The sequence below is a fragment of the Engystomops pustulosus genome, chromosome 7 (genome assembly GCF_040894005.1).
Source record: "Engystomops pustulosus chromosome 7, aEngPut4.maternal, whole genome shotgun sequence".
NCBI lineage: Eukaryota > Metazoa > Chordata > Amphibia > Anura > Leptodactylidae > Engystomops > Engystomops pustulosus.
The window spans coordinates 36,552,863-36,576,708 of NC_092417.1; the positions used below are offsets into that span (position 1 = coordinate 36,552,863).

General features: G+C 41.7%; 1 protein-coding gene across 1 annotated transcript in view; it reads left to right on the forward strand.

The window, feature by feature from the left end:
- Window positions 1-3,833: 3,833 nt before the first annotated feature.
- The window catches only part of SPRED1 (sprouty related EVH1 domain containing 1), a 43,910-nt gene continuing 23,897 nt past the window's right edge, over window positions 3,834-23,846 (forward strand). The window contains exon 1 of the mRNA XM_072115446.1: window positions 3,834-4,102. Within this exon, the coding sequence (XP_071971547.1) occupies window positions 4,080-4,102 (23 nt within the window). The 5' untranslated portion in view covers window positions 3,834-4,079. The remainder of the gene's footprint in view (window positions 4,103-23,846) is intronic.

The window sequence follows — 23,846 nt, forward strand, 5'->3', positions numbered from 1 at the left end:
AAGTCAATCACAGGAGAGAAGATGTTCAGAGGCAGAGAGAGATTTACTTCCGTGTTAAACTCTCCATCTCCCTGACTTTTTACATCTCACTTACGTCTCACTTCAAAGTTGATTTTCTGGATGATGCCACCAAGTTGGGCCATGAAAGAAACATGATCTGGAAGGTGAACTGCTTGACATCATACTGGTAGAGGTTTATTAGGCCATTTTCTGATGGCAGGTTCCCTTTAAAGAGAATGAGTATTAATGGTTCCCAGTAGTCATACCCCAACCAATCAGCATTTTATGATAATACGCAGCCCTATTAGGAACAAAGAGTGGACGGCTCAGGACCTCCCCATTGAATGTTGATGTGTGGTGAATGTATTTTGAAGAATAACTTATTTAACATGCTAAATAATGTTACAATGTGGAATTTCCATTCTTATATTTTGCCCTTATATGTATCAGCACACACACACACACAGATATATAGTGCAATAAAATCAAATCAATTACATTGAATGTTTAGGCTACAGCATGTGGGGCCAATTAAAGAGGAAAGGAGAAAAAAGTTCAAGGCCAAGTAATATGATCTCAGGGAGTAGGAAATGGTTGGTTAAATATTTCCAGAACATAAAAAAGAAAGACTATAAAAGTATAAAACAATCCTGTTTGCTTAGATTGATACCAATGGACATTGCATTGTTACTACATTTACAATGTGTGTATACAGTATATTAGGTTGTGGATATATATAGGGATCGAAAATTGGCAGATTACCTAATGCATGTCAATTTGCACTGAAGGGCAATACAGTATGTGACTTATTGCAGGTAAAATGTGGAGTAGGTCTCCCTCGTAACCAGTGAAATAACTTCTAGAATGGAATAACCTGCTACGAGGATGTGAAACAAGAAACTTGCAGATCTACTGCACTGCATTTTTTTATATTGTATCCACCATCTGTTGTTGGCTCACAACTCACTATGAAATGGCGCCACTTGTCAGACTTGGGAAACCTAGGTAGCTATTAACACCTTCAGGATGATGCACAACTTCATTGAGACTTATTTTTAAACTTTTGTTTACATTTCTGGTTGTTTTTGGCTTGTTTTTTTCAGTAAGAGTTGTATTTTCCAATGGCTTTGTCCGTGCAATCACTGTGGGAAACCCGGCAGTATGTGAAAGCCGGTTTCCCGCAGCAACAGCCAGGATCGCGACTATTGCCAGTCCGGCTGTTTATCCCTATAGACACCCTATAAGGCATTACCGGGACAATCAGCACCCTCCGTGCAGGCCAAGTTGCTATGGCAGCCCTGAGGTCTGATGAAGGACCCTAGGGCTGTCGACAGTAAATGCCTGTTAGATTGTGCTGAATGCAAAACATTAAATGAATTAAAAACGGACTAGTTAAAGAGGACCTAACCCCTTAAAAATGGCACTAAGAGCTGTTTAATAAAGTAAGCATCTCATAGTGCTACAACAGTCCCAGCAGTGTTACACTCCGATAACGCTAGCAGACACTGCCGCGATGTACAGTAGAAACATCGGACCGCTCTCAAAGCTCTCAGCCAATTCATGTGGGGGCGGTCCGAGGTGCTCCATAGGCCAGCGTTGAATCCCACCCCCTAGCATTTCTAGTGTACATCGCGGCAGTGTCTCCTAGTGTTATCGGAAGTTTCCAATAACGCTAGCAGTGTAACACTGCTGGCACTGTTGTAGTACTAGGAGCTGCTTACTCTAATAAGCAGCTCCTAGTGCCGTTTTTAAGGGTGACAGGTCCTCTTTAAATGTATCAAGAATTTTTAATCAACCAAATTAATACCGCTCCATAATACGCAAGTGTTCGAAACCATCAAATTGGCTTTTCTCAGGTCTAATAGATCAGCCTGTTCGATACTCACAAAAAGTTAGGGATATGAGGATGAACCTAAAATACACTTATCATGGAACCTGAAAGCAGAAATTGACCAAATAAACCACTACCAGTATGTTGTCAAGCAGCCGAACAACTTACAGATCATGTTTCTTTTTATGACCCAAAATCTACTTTGAAGTAAGTAATTGGTTGTATAAAGTCAAGGAGGCGGAGAGTTTAACACTGAAGTAGAGCTCTCTCTCTTCCTCAGAAAATCCCCTTCATTTTAATTAATGGTTTGCATCAAGAGACATCAATAACCGGATCTCCAGATCTTCAATCACAGCGGAGGAGGCGTTGACTTCAGTGTTAAACTTTCCTCCTCCTTGACTTTACGCGACTTTACACTTCAAAGTTGATTTTCTGGATAATGTCACTACATTGGATCATAAAAGAAGCAATAAGTAAAAGTTGTGCTGCTTGACAATATTCTGGTAGTGGTTTTTTTTAGGTCAATTGCTGATGACAGGTTCTTTTTAACCTTTACAAGTCAACTTAATGTGAACTACTTTAACTTTTGAATGCAAATATCCAACTGTTTCATTACTTTTTGGACAGCTTGGTGGAGCTTAACAGCAAATAAATTCATAAAGACTATTTGACCTATGAATTGCCCAATAAATTTCCTGGATCAATTAGAATTGGTATTCAAACAGTCCTCCTGATCATGCTGTTCACATTTTGACATCACAGAACACATATCTCCCAGGCAACAATGATCAATTCAAGTTAAATAACTGTTAGGTCGATTTGGGGCCCTAAACCTACTACAGGTCTTTATCGACCTTTTTGAAGTCTTTACATGTGAAAAAAAGGAAAATAAACTTTTATACTTACCTAGATGTGAGTCTTATGAGGCACATCGGACTCACATCAGAAGATCCTGCGGCGGCCCTCATCTCGCTGTGCAGGAAGTAAATCCGGGCCAATATCCCCACAGGTGTCAGGAGAATAAGGGACAAGGTGAGTATAACATTTTTTTCCCTAATATCTAAAAATCAAAAAGGACAATTTGGAACACTAAACCCCAGGACCATTAGGACCTGTGGATGGTTTGGTGTCCCAAATTGCCCCGGAAGGTTATTCTGTAATTTAATAATCCTGGAACCTTACTTGTAAAAAACTTTATTTTAGTGATATGTAAATTATATGCAAAGGTTACTGGGGCGTGTACTAGTCTGGCCGGGCTAGTACACGCCCCAGTAGCCTCTAAGGGTAATTTACATATAACTAAAATAAAGTTTTTAACAAGTTAGATTAGGTTCCCGGATTATTAAATTACAGATTAGGGCAGAGGCAGGGGGAGGAATCTACCATCACATCTACTTCTAATGGTAGATTCCTCATGGTTGGTTTCCTGTAAGTAACTCGGGGTACTGCCTGTATCTGTATGTGAAATCATCATCCCCATAGACTTTGCATGGAGGGGATGTGGTTTTCGGATTGTCAGTACATGCAGAGTAGTCATGTGTGGAGCATAGAGCAGGAGCTGCCTCCCCTAGGAGAAGCCGGAACATTTTGGAGAGGGAGTGGCCAAGCCAGAGCAGGAGGAGTGTTGTGGAGAGGGGGAGTGGCCGGCCACAGCGCGGGGAGTATTGCAGAGGGGGAGTGGCCAACCAAAGCAGGAGGAGTGTTGTGGAGAGGGGGAGTGGCCGGCCACAGCGCGGGGAGTATTGTGGAGAGGGAGTGGCCAACCAGAGCAGGAGGAGTGTTGTGGAGAGGGGGAGTGGCCGGTCTCAACGCGAGGAGTGTTGTGGAGGGGGAGTGGCCATCCAGAGCGGGAGGAGGGGGGAGTGACCGCTCCCGAGCAGAGAAGTGGAGGGGGAGTGGCCCGTGCGGTAGGAAGAATGTAGTGGAGACCGGAGCAGGAGGAGTATTGTAGAGGGGGCGTGGCCGCACGGCTCAGGAGGCGTATCGTGGTGGGGGCGTGGCCGGCCGGAGCAGGAGGAGGGGGCGCTCTGGATGCGCACTCACACGGATGCTTGCTGCAGGATTGGCCCGGCGGCTGTGGATCGCTTCCCCGCTGTGTGCTCGGGTGGACGTGCGTTTTCTTTCTCGGATAATTCTTGCATCTGGATCTGAAATCCTAGGCGGGTCAGCATGCGGCTCTCCCGGGAGACTCCCCGCTCCGCGGCCGTGTCCAGGCAGCTTGTGATCGGTTCCCGGTGAGAGGAGGACAATGAGCAGCGAGCAGGAGCCAGAGTGAGTGCCACCTGTGTAGTGCTATGTACACCCCACTATGTATCATGGCTGCTGTGCCTGCATTTCCCAGCATCCCAGCCCATGGTGTGTGCAGAGTTACCTGCAGAACATGTCACCTATAGCACAAATCCCTATAGAATCCTTATAGAATCTATATGGCCATAAATGACCATTTTCCCACCTGTCATGAAATCACATGACGAAACAATTCCGATATCAGATCATAACCAGAAATGCATGAGAACACGCATATTCCCATTTCCCTAAAATATTATTATTTTTTTTTACGAAATAGTTTTATTGTTTGGGCTTGCGTGTCATTTCGCATATGAGATTGGCGTTGGCGAATTATCCGACGTATTTATCCATTACCTGGATCTTACCGTGTTTGCAAAAAAAATAAAAATAAAGCGCATTTTCCAAAACTTGCAGGTGACAATCTGTGGTTAAAATCTGTGGCCATTTCACAAAATTTTTGAGAGTGTGGTGAACGATTTCCTTATGTGGTGTGACCGTGACATTGATTTTGGATGTGGCTCAAATCTCTTGTCTATGGGATGTCACTTGTGTCACATCTTTGACCCCACATTATGCATGATAAAAAAAAAGACACTTTAATGTGGCTACTGCTATAAATATCATTTTATATGCATTGTTTTTATTATGGGAGATTTTTCTTCAAAGTTGTAAGAGTGCACCAGTTGATTATGGCATATGACCCCCTCGAATTCCTTTCTCCATGTATATGTATATTTTTGTGAAATCGTTAAAGGCGCCGAAAGGGCGACCTGATATCGGAAGGCAATTTTTCAAGTGCACAAGTGCATGGCCTGGATGATGTGTGTAGTCTATGCACATAGAAGTCGTCATATTGTGTGTGTGTGTATGTAAAGTATATTTGTGTGCGAGTTTATATTGATATAATGTATGTGAGTTATATAATTACACTTTAAATATAAGTATATCACAAGTTAAAATGTAGGTATATACTAAACGGAATAAACTGTGTGTGGTTGGATATATTGTATATCTATATAATTAGTTTTACACTTGTGAATATTTTTTGATTTGCCTTTCCTAATGCATATATAGTATGTTATATACATGATATGTGTGGTATTGATGTGTGTATATTTGTGTACATACTAATTTTATATATACATTTTGTACCATATCAATATTCATGCAATATATGTGTGTGTCTATATGTATATATATATATATATATATATGTGTGTGTGTGATAGATATATTTCAGTGTTAGTCTCCGAACTTCAGCCTATTACTTGAAACAATAGAATTTCGTCTGTCACAATCTTCCCCCCATCCCTCATCTTCATTCATGTACACGGCTTCATACATGTTCTCTGTGGCGTGTTGCTGGGTGACTCATCCAGTCGTCCTCCATTGCTTTTCTCAGCCAGTTACATTGCAGAGTAGTGATTGGTCCCGGCTAATGCCAGGGGCCCCATCTGCTTCATGTCTTGTTTCTGTGGATATTCTGTTGCCACTGAAGTGTACAGTTATTTTCTACTAAATATGGTATCCTGTCCCATGACCGCCCCTGACAGCCCTGTGTACATGTGCTGCTGGTTATATAATGGTAATGTGTGTTACAATGTGTAGAGCTTTCCTGTTACTATGTAGCCATATAGTTGGATTCCGTGTTCTATACTGGAGACAGCTTTATCGTGTACGGAGCGTCAGTCGTGACTTTCCTATTTTACCTCAGATTTCCACCGTACTAGTGTGCCCTGTACTATAGCAGCCCCCACTATGTATTTCCCCCTCCCTGTAATGATTACTGTGCCCTCTCTTCGGTGCTCTGTCTATTCAGTTGTTTCGTCCGCCATGTTGTGCTACTGTTTTGTGAATTGCCCTCATTTGCATAGCAGGATCCCATTCATAAAATACTGGGTGGCAGAGCTACCTTTTTACACGCTCTGCCAGGGTGAAGGGGGGCGTGAGGAAGGGGGGCGACAATTCTAAGTAAAACCAGGCCTATATATATAAATGAAACAAAAAAAAAAAAGTAAAAAAAAAACAGGGAAGCGTGCAAAGGAGGGGGGCCAGGGGGAAGTGTTAGCTCCGAATAGATGTGGGAAGGACTGACTGACACAACACGTCTACTTTCCCTGCTGCCTTCTGGCTTGTAGTCAATGGTAACTCCCTAGGGGGTGACTCTCCATTGCTGTAAAGACTTGAGGACAGTAGCTTTTTTTTATTACATTTTTTAATTTTTTGATCAATCACTCCTTCCCTCTCCTTGTTTCTTTCTTTTTTTTTTTTTTACTTTTCTCCCCCCTCCTCCTTCTTGCTCTTGTCTCCCCCTTCCTCCTCCGTGTCTTCTCCTCCCTCCATGGCCTCTCCCTCCGCACTTCCCTCCCTTTCTTGTTGACACAGCTATGTGGGAAATATCAGAACAGGGAGGCTCTGGCGTCACGTGATGTCCCCCTCCTCCTCTGCCTCCATTCATAAAATACCTGTGTCCATTCACACTGCAGTAACAGTGTCACATAGGTTGCGCCATAATGAGACACCTGCAGAGGGCTTGTCGTTCATGCGGGCTATACTGGGTGTGTAGGGCTCCTTGGAGATCCTGTAGTGTATTTTTATTCACAAACACATTGGTTGTTCTACAATTTCTCCATGAAAACAATATCCTTCCACTCAGGCTGAGCTCACGGCCTCCATTCTGTAATGATAGGGCTTTTTGTTCTAATTGTAAAATATTTGGTGAATATTTGTGCTGGAATACATATAAAGTTTATTCCGGTCTCCTTCCGCTTGCAGGATCTTCCAGACTGAACCTACAATCACATGTCCTTTCAGTTCACAAGGGTCAAGCTTGTGGGCAACAGGACTAAATCCAATTGAATGGTCGTGGCCGCTCTCGCACAGAAATAATTAAATGCTGTCAGTTGCAAAGCATAAAAGCAAATTATTTTACATGAAATTGTCACTTGGTGTAATCACATTGATTAACGATAACCTCTCCGGTCGATTTAGGGGACCGTTAACTGTATGGACCTTTGGTTTAGGGTCCTAAATCGAACTGTACGAGAGCTGTCCGTGGCCTTTAATTAAAACTAACATTTATACTTTCCTGGATGCGGACCCAATGAGGCCCTTTAAACTCGCTCCGAAAGATCCTGTTTCTCCTCTTGCGTTGCGGTATCTACCGGTGGGTACTACGCTGACTTCACCCGCCAAAACAAGTTCGATTTGGGACACTAAACCACCAGTCCATAAGGAGCTTTGGGTGGTTTAGAGTCCCAAATCACCCTGAGGGTGCATCCACACTTTCAGTCTTTCAGATGCAGGTTTTGATGCCCAAACCAGGTATGAGGTAAAAGTAGGAGGAGAAGGAGGAACACCTTTCAATTATGTGTCTCATCCCATTATCATCCATACCTGGCTTAAAAAACTGCATCTGAAAAACTGAACATGTGAATGCTCCCTGAAAGACACTCTTTAAGCCTCCACCCCCATCTGAAAAAAAAGTCCTCATTTGTTCTTGTCTATTTAGGGGCCATGTATTAGATTAGATTGCAATTATTTCATATTTTTAACCACGTTCTATATTGTTCAATATAAAGTATGTTTTACCAAGTCCTGGAATCTCCATACTCATTGCAGGTTCACTTTTGCACCCAAAATCTGCAACTGTAGAGTGCGAGTGTATGAGCTGATGCCAACCAGCATTCCCCTTCGGGTGTAGAATTTTATGAATGCCTATTTTTCCGTGGATTTAGCAATCCATAGGATGAAATACAGAAGGAGAAGTGAAACACAAAAAATAATTCTTATGTATGCGGCTGGTTTAAAGGGGCTGTTGCCTATCCCCCGCGTCGCCACCAAGCGGGAACGGTGCTGTATTGCAGGCCTATGTGTCATGTCTTTCTGTCACATGGTCTGTATGCAGTTTGGTCTCATTGCAAAGAAAGGGGGCTAAGGTACAGGTACAGGACCAAGCAAAACCGAAATAATGGATGGTAGTGTGCTTTGTAGGAATGCGATACACATGTGCGTGCTGCAGTCTCTTCATTGTACAATTCCACTTTAAGACCATATTCACTATATTACGAACGTTACCATAGTGTTCCACTTATCAGACCTATGCTGAAAAAGTAGAAATTCCATATATAAATATATATGCACCCTAATACAAAGTAGGGTAATTTTATTAGTTAGAAGACCTTTTATTCACTCCGGTTGCAGCTGATGGGAGTTGTAGTTATGCCACAGCTGGAGAGAAGTCTTAGGTTACAGAAGGCCGCTCTACACCTTTGTCACTTTATAACTTATCGTTTTGTATATTAAGGAACACAATGAAATTGCCCGATAAATAATTGACCAACGTTTAAGTGATAATTTAACCTTGTTGTCTGTCACTGTCAAGGGAATTTAAAGAAAAAGGGGGAAAAAGTTGTCGCCTTCCCTTACGTGAACCATACTCGGTAAAAGGCTTAAAATAAATGAAAATACTGATGTGGAAATGTATACTTCTTCGCATTGTATCCAAATTTGGTACAGAAACTGCAGCGTTGTCGTTCCCGCCATCTTTGGTCAATCAAATTGGAACTGTATTTAGGCTGAATTTCAAGGCTCAGCGTGTGCAGCCCATGGAAACTGGCCTGTATGTTGGCCCGATTCTGTAGACTGCACGCATTGCACAGGATGAGAGTCCATGCATCATACTGAAATATGATGTAAGGAATCTCTGTCTGTTGGTCTAATAGCAGAGCTGGTACTATAACTGTACTTAAACATGGAGTCCTTACATCATATTTCTGTATGATACAAGGACTCGCCTGAAGGAATGTGTGCAGTCCATGGGGTCGGACTAAAATAAAGGTCCGTTTTGACGGACCCCAATAGTTTGTCTGAAGCCTGCCGGACGAAGTGCGGGGAGGATACATCTACGATGCTACGACTTCCCATAGGATTACAATGCTCTACTGATAACATGGTTACATTACAAGACATGGTCCCATTGGGAGGTACAGACTCTTGATATTGGTGTTTAGATTTTGGGTCCATGAACAGTTTTAGGACCTGGAAATATGGCCACCATACCAGTTTTCCCATCCAGTTAAGCCGTCTATGCTGTAATGTGTAGTCTTTGTGTGTGTGTGTGGCCCCTTTTTTGTTTGGTTTACATGTTTTTGGGTGCTCGGAACGGTAGAAATCCTAGATGATATGTCTTCAGGTCCTCTACGTTGAAGCTCGTCGCCTTCTCCTGCCTGTAACTTTGGACACGCAAAAAGCTGGAGTCTGTGGCTTTCGGATGCCTGGGCATTTTACGCCAATTGGCAATCCACATGCGTTTCCTGGGCCAAATGTAAAATACTTTTGTTTGACTTGTTTTAAGCCACACAAATGCATAATTACAACTTTTATGAGGAAGAGTGGCTTAGCTTTTAAGAGCAATGAACTTGTAGCCATGTGAGAGTTACTGGCTGGAGGCAGTGCTTGCGTCTCCAGGACCGGATAGTACTAACTGGTTACTGAATCTCCTGGTCCCACAGTTATAGAGAAAAATAAAGTGGTCTTGAAGACCTGGGAAATGAAGCTTGAAGAATTCCAGGAATGGGAGGGAGAGGGCCTGTCTACATCCCTAACCTTTCAAATTACAAAGTGGCTTTTGATTTAGTGTGACTGACTCCTAAACGTGAACATAATTGTTTCCACCCTGTTGTAAAAATGGCGGGTCTCTAATCACCGCTGACCCCATAATGAGTAGAGGTGAGGCAGCGAGATCTGGAGGCTAAGCTAAATATTTGGTCATTTGCTTAAAGATGTCCCCCACATCTAAGAAATCAGAACTCGTGTATCAGAATTGGGCTACATGAAAAGTAATGTTGATTTTATCCCCTTTTTTATCTCTTTATTCTTTCCTTGTCACATTGAGACAATAATTTCAGTGGTCGCATGAACTGATCTGTGTGGAAAACTTCTGCCGGTCTATGCCTTCCCATAGAAGTCTATGGGAAAGTGAAAAATATGGATAATGCACAGGTCTCATCCACATACCGTCCGTATCCGCAGATGAGTAGGTTTTTAAGCGAACATACGTCTCGGACTTATAACACACTCGCACACCGGAACTGTAAAAATGGATCACAGATCCATTGTTTGAGGTACACATCCGTGTGGAGGTAGCCTTGGGCATCGCTCTCGCCCAAAAAGCAATTGTTGGGATGCTGTATTTTTGTAGTTAACTAATCAGGTCCTTTGTTCTTCTTCTTTGTGGTGTTACCTTTTATGACTACTATAAAATGATACCTTCATTCACACTGGGTGTTTTTTTTTTTTTTTTGACTCTCAGTTGCCAGATGTGCAGTGTTCCTGTCCATAGATGGCTGTCTCTCTCTTTCTTTCTTATGGAAACTCTGGTTAATAAGTTCTTTAATTGGTCGGATATTGACATTTTCTTCTGAAGAAGAGAAATTTTGTAAAACTTTGCCCTTTTGCGTATGAAATCATCTATTCTACTGGTGTCTCCACAAGGTATAACCGTACCCCACTTTAGTGTTTATGTAAGACTTACACCCCTTATTTTCTTCGTTGGGTCATCCATGTGAGGGTAAATCTCCATAAATGTGGACTCTCATCCCAATTCCATAAAAATACCCCATACATCTGTACCTGGTTCCGGTTCGGTTTCGACGCAATGAGCCACTGCAATTTCCTGTGGTGGTGGTTCATCTGAGGTATTGGTCATGGTATTGGGAGTCCAGCATGTCCAATCCTGAAAATGTTAGATATGATTGATATTTCAGTATATATAAAGACAAAGTCTGATGAGTCAAATAGTTAGAAGTGGATACATACAGACTAGAAAGTGTAGGCTATATGGTTACCCAAAACCTAGCGGTCACTAATAAATTCTAATGTAACAGATGGTGATTTCAGAATTTTTTTTTTTTTTTTTTTGGAATCACTGGAACCAACGTTTTGTAGAGACCATACCGGATGAATCTATATATGGAAGCATACAACATCTTATTATTAACCTTGGCCCACTGCTTAATGTTCTTTATCATCTACATTCTTTAATAATATGTTAACTTTCCTTCTCTCTGGCTCTTGTTTGTGACCAGACTGGTGTTCCAAGGCCCTAGGGAAATGGGGTATGCTTGTTAGCATTGTTTTGCAGGAAATACTTTTTTTTTTTTCTCCATATTTGGTAATTATTTCGGCTTTGAGTGTCTTTTATAGAAGGCATTGACATGATCAGGAAATGATCCTAAGTGACGCTCCGTTCAAAGTTCCTACACCCACGCTTTTTCCATATATATATCTTAGTATATATGATAGAACTTGTGATGGAGTCTTTGAGTAAAGTCCCTGAATCAGTAACAAGGAAATATCCTTAATAAATCGGTGGAATTTGTTGGGCACCATCCGTTACGTGATGGAACCGGAAATCTTCATTATTTGGTTTCCACTTTGATGGAGTGAAAAACTGTTAATAACAATGTAAATGTGAACTTGACTTTGTCTGTTTTAACGAGTCAGTTGTCACCTATGGGTGATATCACATGGTGCTTTCTTGGTCTGTTCATGTTGTGTTTTTAAGGGTGCAACCACATGTTCAGTTTTTTAAAATGCCCAAACCTAGAATGGAGTAGAAGTTAGGGTGATGCCACACATGGCATTTTGAACCCGTTTTTGGTCCGTTTTTAAGCAGTCTGTTAAAAAACGCATCCGTTTTTGACAGGTTTTACCAATTATCTTAATTAAAACTGGTCAAAAACAGATGCGTTTTCAAAAAGTGCGTGCGTTTTTGGACAGACTGCTTAAAAATGGACCAAAAATGGGTTCAAAATGCCATGTGTGGCATCCCCCTTAGGCCGGCGCCACACAGGGCGCTTTGTCTGCGCTTGCAAACGCAGACAAAGTCGCGCCCACCGGGGCGGGCCTCGGCCCGATCGCATCAGCGTTTCTATGGAAACGCCTGCGATCGGGAACGAGCCGCCGGTGTTTTGCGTTAATTTAAACGCCGATGCGATCGGGCCGAGGCCCGCCCCGGTGGGCGCGACTTTGTCTGCGTTTGCAAGCGTAGACAAAGCGCCCTGTGTGGCGCCGGCCTTAACGCATGTGTTTTTATATGATACCATGCTTTCGGCTGGTTTGAATCCGATTTGCTTCATTTGCGGAAATGTAATCAGCTGGGAAAATGTTATTACAGCTGTTTACACTTCTAAAAACGAAGAAAAACCCATTCAAACGCACAGTAAACATGCAAAAACACGTGTTTTCAGTGTGTTTAAATACGGACCACGAACGCACTGTGTGACTGCACCCTATGCCAGAGATGGACATCTCCTTGACTTAAATATAGACCATGGGAGCAAGTGACTGTCTCTTTTGGAAAACGAACAGGGCTGAATATTTACGTGTGTGTTTTGGTTTTGTAAAAATTGTGGTAAGTTGTCGAGGTGTTATTGTCTATAACATCATTGTCCTTGTTAAGCAGGAGACTTGTTGCTCTTAGTCCACTAAGATCCCTATCCCAAATTATACCACACAATACGGAGTTGTATAGTGGTAGACTACTCAACGCCTCGTATTCACTGGTTATAGCTCTGTAGAAAAGCCCTCGAAGTGCGCAAGGTAAAACCATTGTAAGAATGTAGGCCTGAGCTGGAGTCTGAGGAGATTTTCATTTCCTGTTTTCTTTCCCGTGGGTTTGCTGGTTGCATGACTTCCAGCGTTGGGAAGTGCTGAGGGCTTGGCGGTATGATGGAGACGTGATGATGGTAGATAGAGGAGGCTGTGAGTCAGTATATAGCAGCTGCTGTGAGCGCTGAGCGCGGCCTGGCTGCACGTGTGGGTGGATGTTCTCCCCATCTCATTACTGCTTCATATGTTTCTGCTTGTGGGTCAGTCTTGATTCATCTGGATTTGCTCAGTTAACACTCTCGTGTCTGGATTGCGTTCTCATTACAAAATGTTTTTGCTCGCTAGGCAGAGTTTTATATGGTAAAAAAAAACCTAAATCCATTTGTTCCCTAATAGAAAAGGTAATTTTCCCCTACAGATGCATTTCTGGTGCCAACACCCCATCCCCAGTAGTAGATCATTATATCTGCCGCACCGGGTCAATGATCTGATCCCATTTCTTCTTAGGGTGGTGACATACGTGGCGTTTTTAGGCAGCTTCTGGGCCTTTTTTAGTAGTGCGTTTTCAGATTTTAAAAAACGCATGCGTTTTTGACAGGTTTGACCAATTATCTTAATTCAAACTGGTCTAAAACGCATGCGTTTTTTTCCCGATCTGAAAACGCACTACTAAAAACGGCCCAAAAACGGTCTAAAAACGCCACGTATGTCACCACCCTAAGGATCCCATCAGGGGCTCTACCATATTGAATAGTTTAGTCAACTATTATTCTGGATATAGTGGCAGAACCAGACAGACCACATTACACATCATCAAGGTCTATCATCATCACGACTATCCATAATTTTACTTTTGGTGCTATTTGAAAAAGAAAAACAGAAGACTGAAAATGAGATGGAAGTGTGAATACAGCCTCAAAAAAAAACAGGCACATTAGCATTTTTGTTAATAAGGCTCTTGCCAAATCTGCATCGGATATGTAGGATAAGGGTGATGCCACACATGGCGTTTTTAAACCGTTTTTGGTTCGTTTTTTAAGCAGTCCGTTAAAAAACGCATCCGTTTTTGAGGGTGCTGTCACACGTCGCGTTTACTGCATGCGTTTCAGCTACAGCTGAAGGGATATTTCCCTAATTAAACAGCTGTTAACGCTTGCGTTTACAAAACGCAGGTGTTAACATCGCGGTTAACACATGCGTTAACAACCGCATGCGTTAACCGCGATGTTACCGCATGCGTTAACGCTTGCGTTTTGTAAACGCAAGTGTTAACAGCTGTTTAATTAGGGAAATATCCCTTCAGCTGTAGCAATGCGTTTTTAAACGCATGCAGTAAACGCGACGTGTGACAGCACCCTGACAGGTTTTGCCAATTGACTTAATTAAAACTGATCAAAAACAGATGCGTTTATGGACGGACTGCTTAAAAACGGACCAAAAACGGGTTCAAAACGCCATGTGTGGCATCACCCTAAGTCATCAATATCTGATTGGTGGGGAACGGGGTGTCTCTGATAACGGCAGCGTCCTGCATCGATTTAACAAAGGAGCCCAAAGGCAAACTACATTGTTTTTTCAAGTGACATACTAGCAGATGGGGATGTACGGTATCTTTTTATATGAATGTTCTACATTTTTGTTAAAGAGAACCTGTAACTGTTTTACCCCACTAAACTAGCAACCCCCTCCAGTAGGGTATGGAATGTCCTTTCTAGAATTTTTTTTTTTTGTAAAGTTTCACCCATTTACCTATAATTGAATAAAAAAAGGTTCCCCCAAATTCAGGCAAATATGACTCTTCTCTTCTCAGTTTCATGAGATGAATCAAGTTTTGTGGTTATAGGAGTAGTGTCGTTTCAGAAGCCTCTATCTTCTGTTCTATAGTACCTAGACACATGCAGATTGTGTAATATTAAAGATGATAATCTCCTCTTTCAGATCACAGGCTTATGGCTTTGTGAGCTACAGAACCAGGTGTACATTAAGTTAAAGATATTCTTGGAAATACAAACTGCAAATAAAGATCCATCTCCTGGATTATATTTTAACTGTCTGTATGTCCAGTTCTGTAGCTCTTAGGTGCGATGTGAAAGATGAGATTCTTATCTTTAATATGATACCATAAACATATGTCTAGATACTATAAAACCGAAGATGTGGACTTCTGAAGTGACACTACCCCTTCAACCACTAAACTTGACTCGTCTTATGTGAAAAGCGGATGTGAAGATTCATATTTTCCGGCCTTTGTGGGACATTTTTTTTTATAGTTAAACGAGAGAGATTTCACATAAAAGACCAATTCAGAAAGGACATTTCATACCCTACCTGAGGAGATTTGTAGTTTAGTGGGGTAAAACCTAGCGACCAGTTCCCTTTTAAGAGTCTAGCTTTTTTTGTTGTACTGTAAGGATGAAGCAGGACAATTGAGAGGTTTTTGTTTTTTGTACAGTATGATTTTTTTTTAAATTTTTCTAGTCAGTGCAAAAAAGACTATACAGGCGGTCCCCTACTTAAGAACACTCGACTTACATACGACCCCTAGTTACAAACGGACCTCTGGATGTTGGTAATTTATTGTACTTTAGTCCTGGGCTACAATAATCAGCTATAACAGTTATCACAGGTGTCTGTAATGAAGCTTTATTATTAATCCTGGTTCTTATGACAATCCAACATTTTTAAAATCCAATTGTCACAGAGACCAAAAAAGTTCTGGCTGGGATTACAATGATAAAATATACAGTTCCGACTTACATACAAATTCAACTTAAGAACAAACCTTCAGACCCTATCTTGTATGTAACCCGGGGACTGCCTGTATAGCCTACTCATCAAATTATTACACACTTTGGCCTGCAGAAATTGGGGGTCCTATTGCTCAGTATTTACATTGTAGGACGACCCCAGGAGTTACATAGTTTATCTATTACTTTACATTTGTTGATTATTGTATATAATAATATTATTATTATTATTATATTATAATATTATTGTATGTATGTATGTATGGATACATTCACCGTAGTACGGTGGGCACGCGCCGGGAAGAGGAGGAGGGGATGAGGGCCACTCGCCCCCGCTCCTCTCCATAGAGAAACATGGGGCACGGCGCCGTATTCTGGGGAAAGATCGGACGTGTCCTATCTTTCTCCTGGGTACGGAATGGTATGGTGCCGAACGTGTGCTGCACCGTACCACTCCTGTACACCCCGTGCGCCCATTGCCGTCTATGGGGGAACATATATAGATATACAGGCGGTCCCCTACTTAAGAACACCTGACTTACATACGACCCCTAGTTACAAACGGACCTCTGGATTTTGGTAATTTACTATACTTTAGTCCTAGGCTACAATAAACAGCTTTAACATATATCAATGGTGCCTGTAATTAAGATTTATTGTTAATCCTGGTTCTTATGACAATCCAACATTTTTTAAATCCAATTGTCACAGAGACCAAAAAAATTTTGACTGCGGTTACAATTATAAAATATACAGTTCCGACTTGCATACAAACTCAACTTAAGAACAAACCTACAGAACCTATCTTGTATGTAACCTGGGGACTGCCTTGTATATGAAATTTATCAGAATTGTTTTTGAGGTTTTTGACATAAGTTGTCTCCTGTTATGCTGTTAACGCTTCTTGCGATGTTGTGCTTTGGTGCATAGACTGGCGTTTTCTCAACGCCACATTTGTCTCCGGAGAATGAGCCCTAATTGTGTTTTGAGATCTGCCCATGGGAAATTCCATGGAATACATCCGGAGCAACTGCCTCGGAGGCTCTTTGGATTGGCTTTCCATCCAGGCAGCATACAATGGGTCATTTATAGTGCGGCATACAGTCTTGTTGCAGTGCCATCTCAGATGGCGGTACGTAAAACATTTGTAAAATGTTGCAGGTGGCACAATCTATAATTGGCGAGATATTTTGCATCCTTCATTATCCGGATTTTTCTGATGGTGAATATTCAGAAGTTTGGTGGTGGAGATTATATTCTTGCGCTGTCTTTAGCAGGGATTTCCAGTTTAATGTTTTGACCACATTTGATAAGAGTGGAAAAGATTTGCTGACATGGGTCTACAGGATTTCATGATCTGGTTAGTCCCTCCGTCCAGCCGCCCCCACACAGTCCAGCTCACAGTCTGCTTCCTAACTTGGCAGGGCGTTTGCAAATGTTATCTGCTTGATAAATTTCTGCAAGAAAGGATGAATGATTAACCATTGGATGGAGGGAGCGGCCTGGACAGGAAATGACTGATAAGCGCTTCATTGAGCACTGCTGCACATTAACTCTCTCAGTGCCGGCAATGACCGCACAGTCATTCTTCTTTTTTTTTCCTAACCCACATATTTGATTTAAATGCATAAAAATACATTTTTGCAAAGCTACATCCTCTGCCTCCCTCTAAAATACAGGAGGTATGGAGAAGTACCTGCCTATCCCTAGTGATCCGTTCTGATCAACAGACTTGGTAAATTTGCTGGTATGGTACGTTGTCTGTGGATGTGGTACTTTCCCTAAATACCACGAAACCGTACACAAATTATCATACCATATAGTGTCCATATACCTGAGCTCTATATTGGTTTATAGACATACTGTTCTGTCCCTGGGTGACATGTTATAGAGCAGACTGAAGCTGTCTAAATTGATTTATAAGTGAATCAACTTTAAAGGACACCTACTATCAGGATGAAAAAATGGTATGCAAATAAGCCGGAGGTGCTTCAGGCTTCATTTACACCTATGGAAGCTGCATAAAGTCCTTCATCCTGGTGGTAGATGCCCTTTAAGTGGGCAGTGCTACTCCACGATTGTGAGCTATCTGTATGGAAACCCAGAAACCTATGCACAATCTGTTCAGCTCCTCCTGCTCTATAACATGTTCCATGCAGATAGGACACTATGTCCAATCTCCTCACCTCCTCCTGCTCTATACCATTCTGCCTGCAGGTAGGGCACGATGTACAATCTGCTCAGCTCCTCCTGCTCTATAACATGCTGCCTGCAGATAGGACACTATGTCCAATCTTCTCACCTCCTCCTGCTCTATACCATTCTGCCTGCAGCTAGGGCACGATGTACAATCTGCTCAGCTCCTCCTGCTCTATAACATGCTTGCAGAAAGGTAGAAATCACAGAGATCTAGATCTGACACATGATGTAGATTGCCTCCTAATGATCACAATTCTCTTTTCCTTTTTTTTTATTTTTTTTAAACCTAATAATGTTCTGTCTTTCGTGGACCCGTTAGGGTTTTATTCAGGTGTCTCCAGGTGTTATTCAGAGCAGCTCCTCCTGCTCTATAACATGCTTGCAGAAAACCATAAATCACAGAGGTCTCGATCTGGCACATGATGTAGATTGCCTCCTAATGATCACAATTCTCTTTTTTCCTTTTTTTTTTTTTTTAAACCTAATAATGTTCTGTCTTTCTTGAAAATAGTCCAAAATCCGAGACTGATGCTTCTTAGAGAGCCTATGATGCAAATGTGAATACGGTCTTATCCTATGTAGATGACATGGGAGTTGCAAGTTTCAGCTTTGGGTTTCTGTAAGCTCATTATACATCTATATTGGTAGCTTTAGGTGGTCCATACATGTTACAAATTTTTTTTTTTTCACTTGGAAGTGTGCAGTTCTTATTAATATGTCTCCACCAATAGCCTTGTCTTCATCAATAGCCTTGGTCATTGATGAATGTGGAATCATGATGGGTCTAATATGTGGTGACTGTGGAGTATCCAGATGTAAGGAGAAGTCTTACTCCCTGAGTATCTAGATGGACATATAACTTCAGTAGTCTTTGAACATGACTGACGGCTATTCCTCCTGACCCCCTGGTAGACATGCACTCCTGGTTCATATAAGACAATGCTAGACCCCTCTTACAGTGGCATATTCTCCACTAGAACGTGTATTAAGTGATTACTGTCGCTCGTGGCGTGTACCCCATTGATGGTTGGTTGCCTTCTTTATAACACACTTGTATTGTAGACCATTTTTTACATTTGCTGTTTACACTCCCTGACTGCACATGGTGCAGTACTATTGTTTATCCCGAAACATAATTGTCTGAATTGGATGTTCTCCAGCTCTTTGACGAGGGAAGGCAGCCAAAACCATGTTTGGTGTGTCAGGGGCTTCTCGGGCTGATAGAGGTCATCAAGAATCCCACCACATTCACCACTGTTGCTCAGTAAATCTATGGTTATTATTTGGTATGAAGGCTGTTTTAAAGTGAACCTGACATTTAATTAACCCACCCAAAATAAATACTTCCTAAGAAAAATTATGATTAAAAAGCATTGCCCCTATATCTAAATGGTTTCCATGGGTGCAATGTAAAAAAGTCAGTAAACTCACCTGATATGAGCCCAATGATATTCATGGGGCCCTGCATATTACATTTTACTTGTATTGCCCTGTCTCCTTGTTCCTGATTGACGACAGGTCTCACTGCTGGGATATGCTGCTGTATGGAACTAGTACTTGGGGAGCGTCTGTCAATATTCAACTTTAGACATGTACAGCTCTGTTTTGTTATTGTTGGGGAAAGAAAATGCTGTTAAATGTTTTACCCGGTGCCTTGTTGGCATATTGAGAACGATTTCTCTTGCATTATTGGACATTTCATGTCTTGTGACCAGGGTGATGTCATCTATGGTCCTTTACCATGCAACTTTAAAAATGTACCCATGTTTGTATTTGATCACATGAAATCACAGTATGCCTCCATTGAGGTATGGGAAGGAGTAGGAGGCATGCTGTGATTTCATGTGATCCGATACATACATGGGGTAGAGTTTGAAAACGTTAGTGGGTAAAGGACTATCGATGACATAACCTTGGTCACATGACATGAAGTGCTGAATGGTGAGGAGGTATAGGATATTGGGAGGAGTAGATGGGAGCAGCTGGACAATCAGGACATGCCCTCTCTGATGCCAAGTAAAATAACATAAAGTTGATTTTATAGGGATGGGAGGAAAAACATTTAGTTCATATGGCTTTATGGGAACTTGTCACTAGCTGAATGTGATGACAGATTCCCTTTGAATCCATATTTGCCTTGTATCTGCATATAACATTTATAACAACTAGACTCATTCCATAGATCGCAAGACTGGCCAACCATCTCAAACTGATGGACTCTAGACCATTATCTGTAGAAGCTAATGTTTGGGAGAATAGGTGGGATTTTACCTGCCTGATACAGTCATTCTTGTGTAGATTAGGCATTGTCAGAGAGGAGGTTCGGTGAGATAACTATTAGCGGAATGAACATCGGGCTACATGATGAGGACTTTCAGATGAGGAACCTTTGTGTACAAAAACATAGATTTAAGTAAGAGTGGAAACATGGGTTGAAATATTTTAGGGTAGTACTTAGGATGTTTTCAATTTTTGGAAATGCTGTCAATCGTAAGACAACTGTGGTTAAGAAATCCAGAGTCTATGTTGGTGTGCCATCTTTATTCAATGAGGAATCAAGCATGATAAATTGTAAGGAGCACATTATGAGGGATCAAAAAGGGCAAAAAGTAAAGCATGTTGTAAAGATGTCTTCATATAGGTGAGTGGGTCATAGTCTGCCACCAGTTTTTAGAATAGTGGTGGTTATAGAGCACCATACCTCTTTTGATAGGAAACTGTGGACCATTTTGTTTTGGCTTTCTATGGAGAATAGTATTAATGACACAATTCCTTCATTTTTACTGGTCGGTGGGGTTTTTTGGACCACCACTGATCAAAACTTCTATAAAGGTCCAATAGTTTTTTCCATTTTCACAGTTGAGTTCCATTTTAGGGATGAATGGTGGCATAGAACAACAACTTCATAGTTTATACGGTTGAAAACTTTGCACACTTCCTAGAGGATCTAGCACACTCGAAGGAAACCTAGATAGTAAGATGTTAGAGGTGGTAGTTTTTGACCTCGCCTTACTGTAGTCTGATTTCTGTCTATATTGTAAAGATTCCTTAGAACATGGACATAGTATTGTAGAGTAGATGTTGCTAGATTCTGGTAACTGTTGGATCAACTGTGATTTCCTGATTGTAATATCTGTTCCTGACACTGATTTTCCTTCTTCGCCCTGGATTTCCTATTGTGATGGATTGTTGGCTTCATCCCCTGGTTGTGTCTCTGGGTTGTGTTCTCTGGTACCCTGGATGTTCTTGATTTAAAACCAATTTTCTGCACAAAACACACACCTATGGTGGAGCAGTAGACGTGGCTTTGGAGCTGCCATGATTTGTAGCAGCTAGAGCCCATAAATGATCGCTTCGCCAACAACTATGAGGGTCATCACAGTTAAAGGGTAATCCACCTCACAATAAATAATTCCATTTCTTAGAAAATAACATTTTTAGATCAGCTTTTTTTTATAACCTAGTTTTGTGCAGTTCCATTATTATTCCATGTATTAATAAGTAGACCGCTAGGTGTAACCGCGGTGTGATCGGTTCTGATTGAACAGTATGAGCTTGTACGGAGACAGACCCTAACTGCTAACACTCGGTAGTCAACTTTTCGCATGGGTTTTGTGGAGAAAAGGAGTAACTGCACAAACTTTGCAATTATTTATTATTATTTATTTACCACGAGAGGTCCTCTTTAAAGGAAACCTTCCGTGAGGAATCTACCATCAATAGTAGATCTGATGGTAGATTCCTCCAGCCTCTGCACTAATCTGTAATTTAATAATCCTGGAACGTAATTTGTTAAAGTTTAGTTTATAAATACCGGTATGTAAATTAACTGCAGAGGCTACTGGGGCGTGGAGTAGCCTTAGCTCCCAGTGCCTGGCCAGGCTAGTCCACGCCCCCAGTAGCCTCTGCAGTTAATTTACATATTCATAAACTAAACTTTTAGTTTACATATTCCTAAAATAAAGTTTTTAACTAGTTAGGTTAGGTTCCAGGATTATTAAATTACAGAACCAGAGGGCAGAGGCAGTAGGAATCTACCATCACATCTCCTTCTGATTGGTAGATTCCTCATGGTAGGTTCCCTTTAAGTAAATTTTTGGCTATGGTTGATGCTAAAATACAGAATGGAAAAACTGTCGTCTGAATCACATCTGCCGCTGAATTACAGAACTAGTGTGTAATATAAAGCGATTACAGGAACATTTTGGAAGCAGAAAGTTGGTGTTTGTTCTTCCCGGATGTGTCTCCCGCATGTTACACATTGCTTAGTGTTCATAGTTGGCATATTTTTGACGTGTTATGGCTTCCCAGTGGATTTGCTTGATGGTTGCTCTGTGTTCTCCCTCCCCTTTCTTCTTGCACTGCTCTCGCCCGCTTTTCTCCACCATCCGGTTTGCACCCCCCCTCCCACCCTTGCTTTTACGCTCCTTTGCCATGAAAGAAATCCCTGGTGTTGATAGAAAGCTGGTGGTAGGCGGGAGCTGGTTATGAAGAAATAGGTTAACCATTTGCCTGAGGGGTTTGAAAACAGACTGAAGAAAGTCAATGGGAGAAAAAAAACTTCCTGTTGTTTGTTTTATGTAATGGAGGAGAGACATGCAACTTTGCTCCAGGAGAAAAGACTAGTTTAACCCCTCTGCCTCTGGATATCCTGACAATAAATATTGAGCACTTTCAAGGAGACCAAAACCTTTCTGTCTACTTGTTTTTTTCGTCTTTTATAACCTTCCTGATGAACTGGTCATTTTTGCAACATATGGTTAATCACTAAAATGTCATGGTCCTAGACTCCAAAAATTGTATGAACATGGCCTTAAAGATGTCCTCAGGTCTCCGATGTTACTGACCTATTTACTGGAGAATGTGGGTCCCCTGACTGTTCGTTGCACGTGGTCCACATCTTTATTCAAGTCTAAGGGAATGCCTGAGTAGATGAGGCTGACTAAACCGGGGTCATGGGACCTGTAGATATGTCATAAATATCTGAGTTGGGAGTACCCTTTTCAGCTTGCCATAGACAATACATAGTTGAACTTTTAGCTCATTGTTATTCCTCAAGGACCCAGATACACTTGCACACTGGGCTTGGGCAAGCATGCATGTTTTTTTTCAATAAGGATAAGGAATTACGGCAGCGGTAGACACTTCTTTCAGCAGATAAGAACACAAGGATCAAACACTTCTGCATCTGGAAGCTGAAGGAACCATGAGTAGTTCTCGCTCTAAATGGTGGTTTTGGCCAACGGTTATGCAATGTTTATGGCCACCGTTTATACATTATCGTAAGTCCATGCATTTTTTGGCTGGCTATCTGTAAATGTCTCTGCCTAGTTGAAGAAGATGAAGCAGGCTGATGACCATATATTCAACGTTGGGTAGATGCAACCACCAGAGAATGTAGAAGCAGAACTGAATTTCTAGTCACGATAAGAATATTAGAACATGTTTTCGACACTGCCTTGTCTCTTATTTTACAAGATTGTTGGTTCTTTGAGCATTTTGGACCACCTTGTGCAAACTTCTTAAATAAGTGAGGCCAAACGTCTCCTGTAGAAGCCTAGTGTGGTTCCTGCTTTGTGCAATGGTCAATCTATATAGGGGAGAGGCATTATGTGGATGGTTCCGCTTTCTGCAGTTTCTAAAATGTCATATCATGAAGCGTGCCTCGTGAGCGTCTCATGAGCAGTCACAGCCATACAAACAGACCTCCGCAAATCATTTTATAGTGTGGTTGGAAATCATTTCTTCTATTTTAATGATCTGATGTGGACAAGTATCTTACTCCGTATAACGAAGAAAGATATTTGGTTGTCTTGGGACTAAAACTGTACTTTAGGACTTTTTTAGGCTCTTGCACTACTAGGGTAATAGGTGACCTATTGATGTAGGGTGTACATATGATCCTTGGTGAAACGGATATGTCTTCTGACGCTCAGAGTGTTCTGAATAATTGAATAAAGTAAACCTCTGGATGATCTTTTGGTGGAGGGCATCACTGTCCAATCCTTTCTCCCTGCAGTCAGGAGAATTGGGATGCCCCCTTAGATGGTTGGCTGTTTTCTGTGACATTTACCAACGTATGTGGCCCATATGAAAGCCCTTTAGAGGGTTTGCTGTCCTCTGTGACATGTACCGACGTTTGTTATGGTACCTATCATAGGACACGT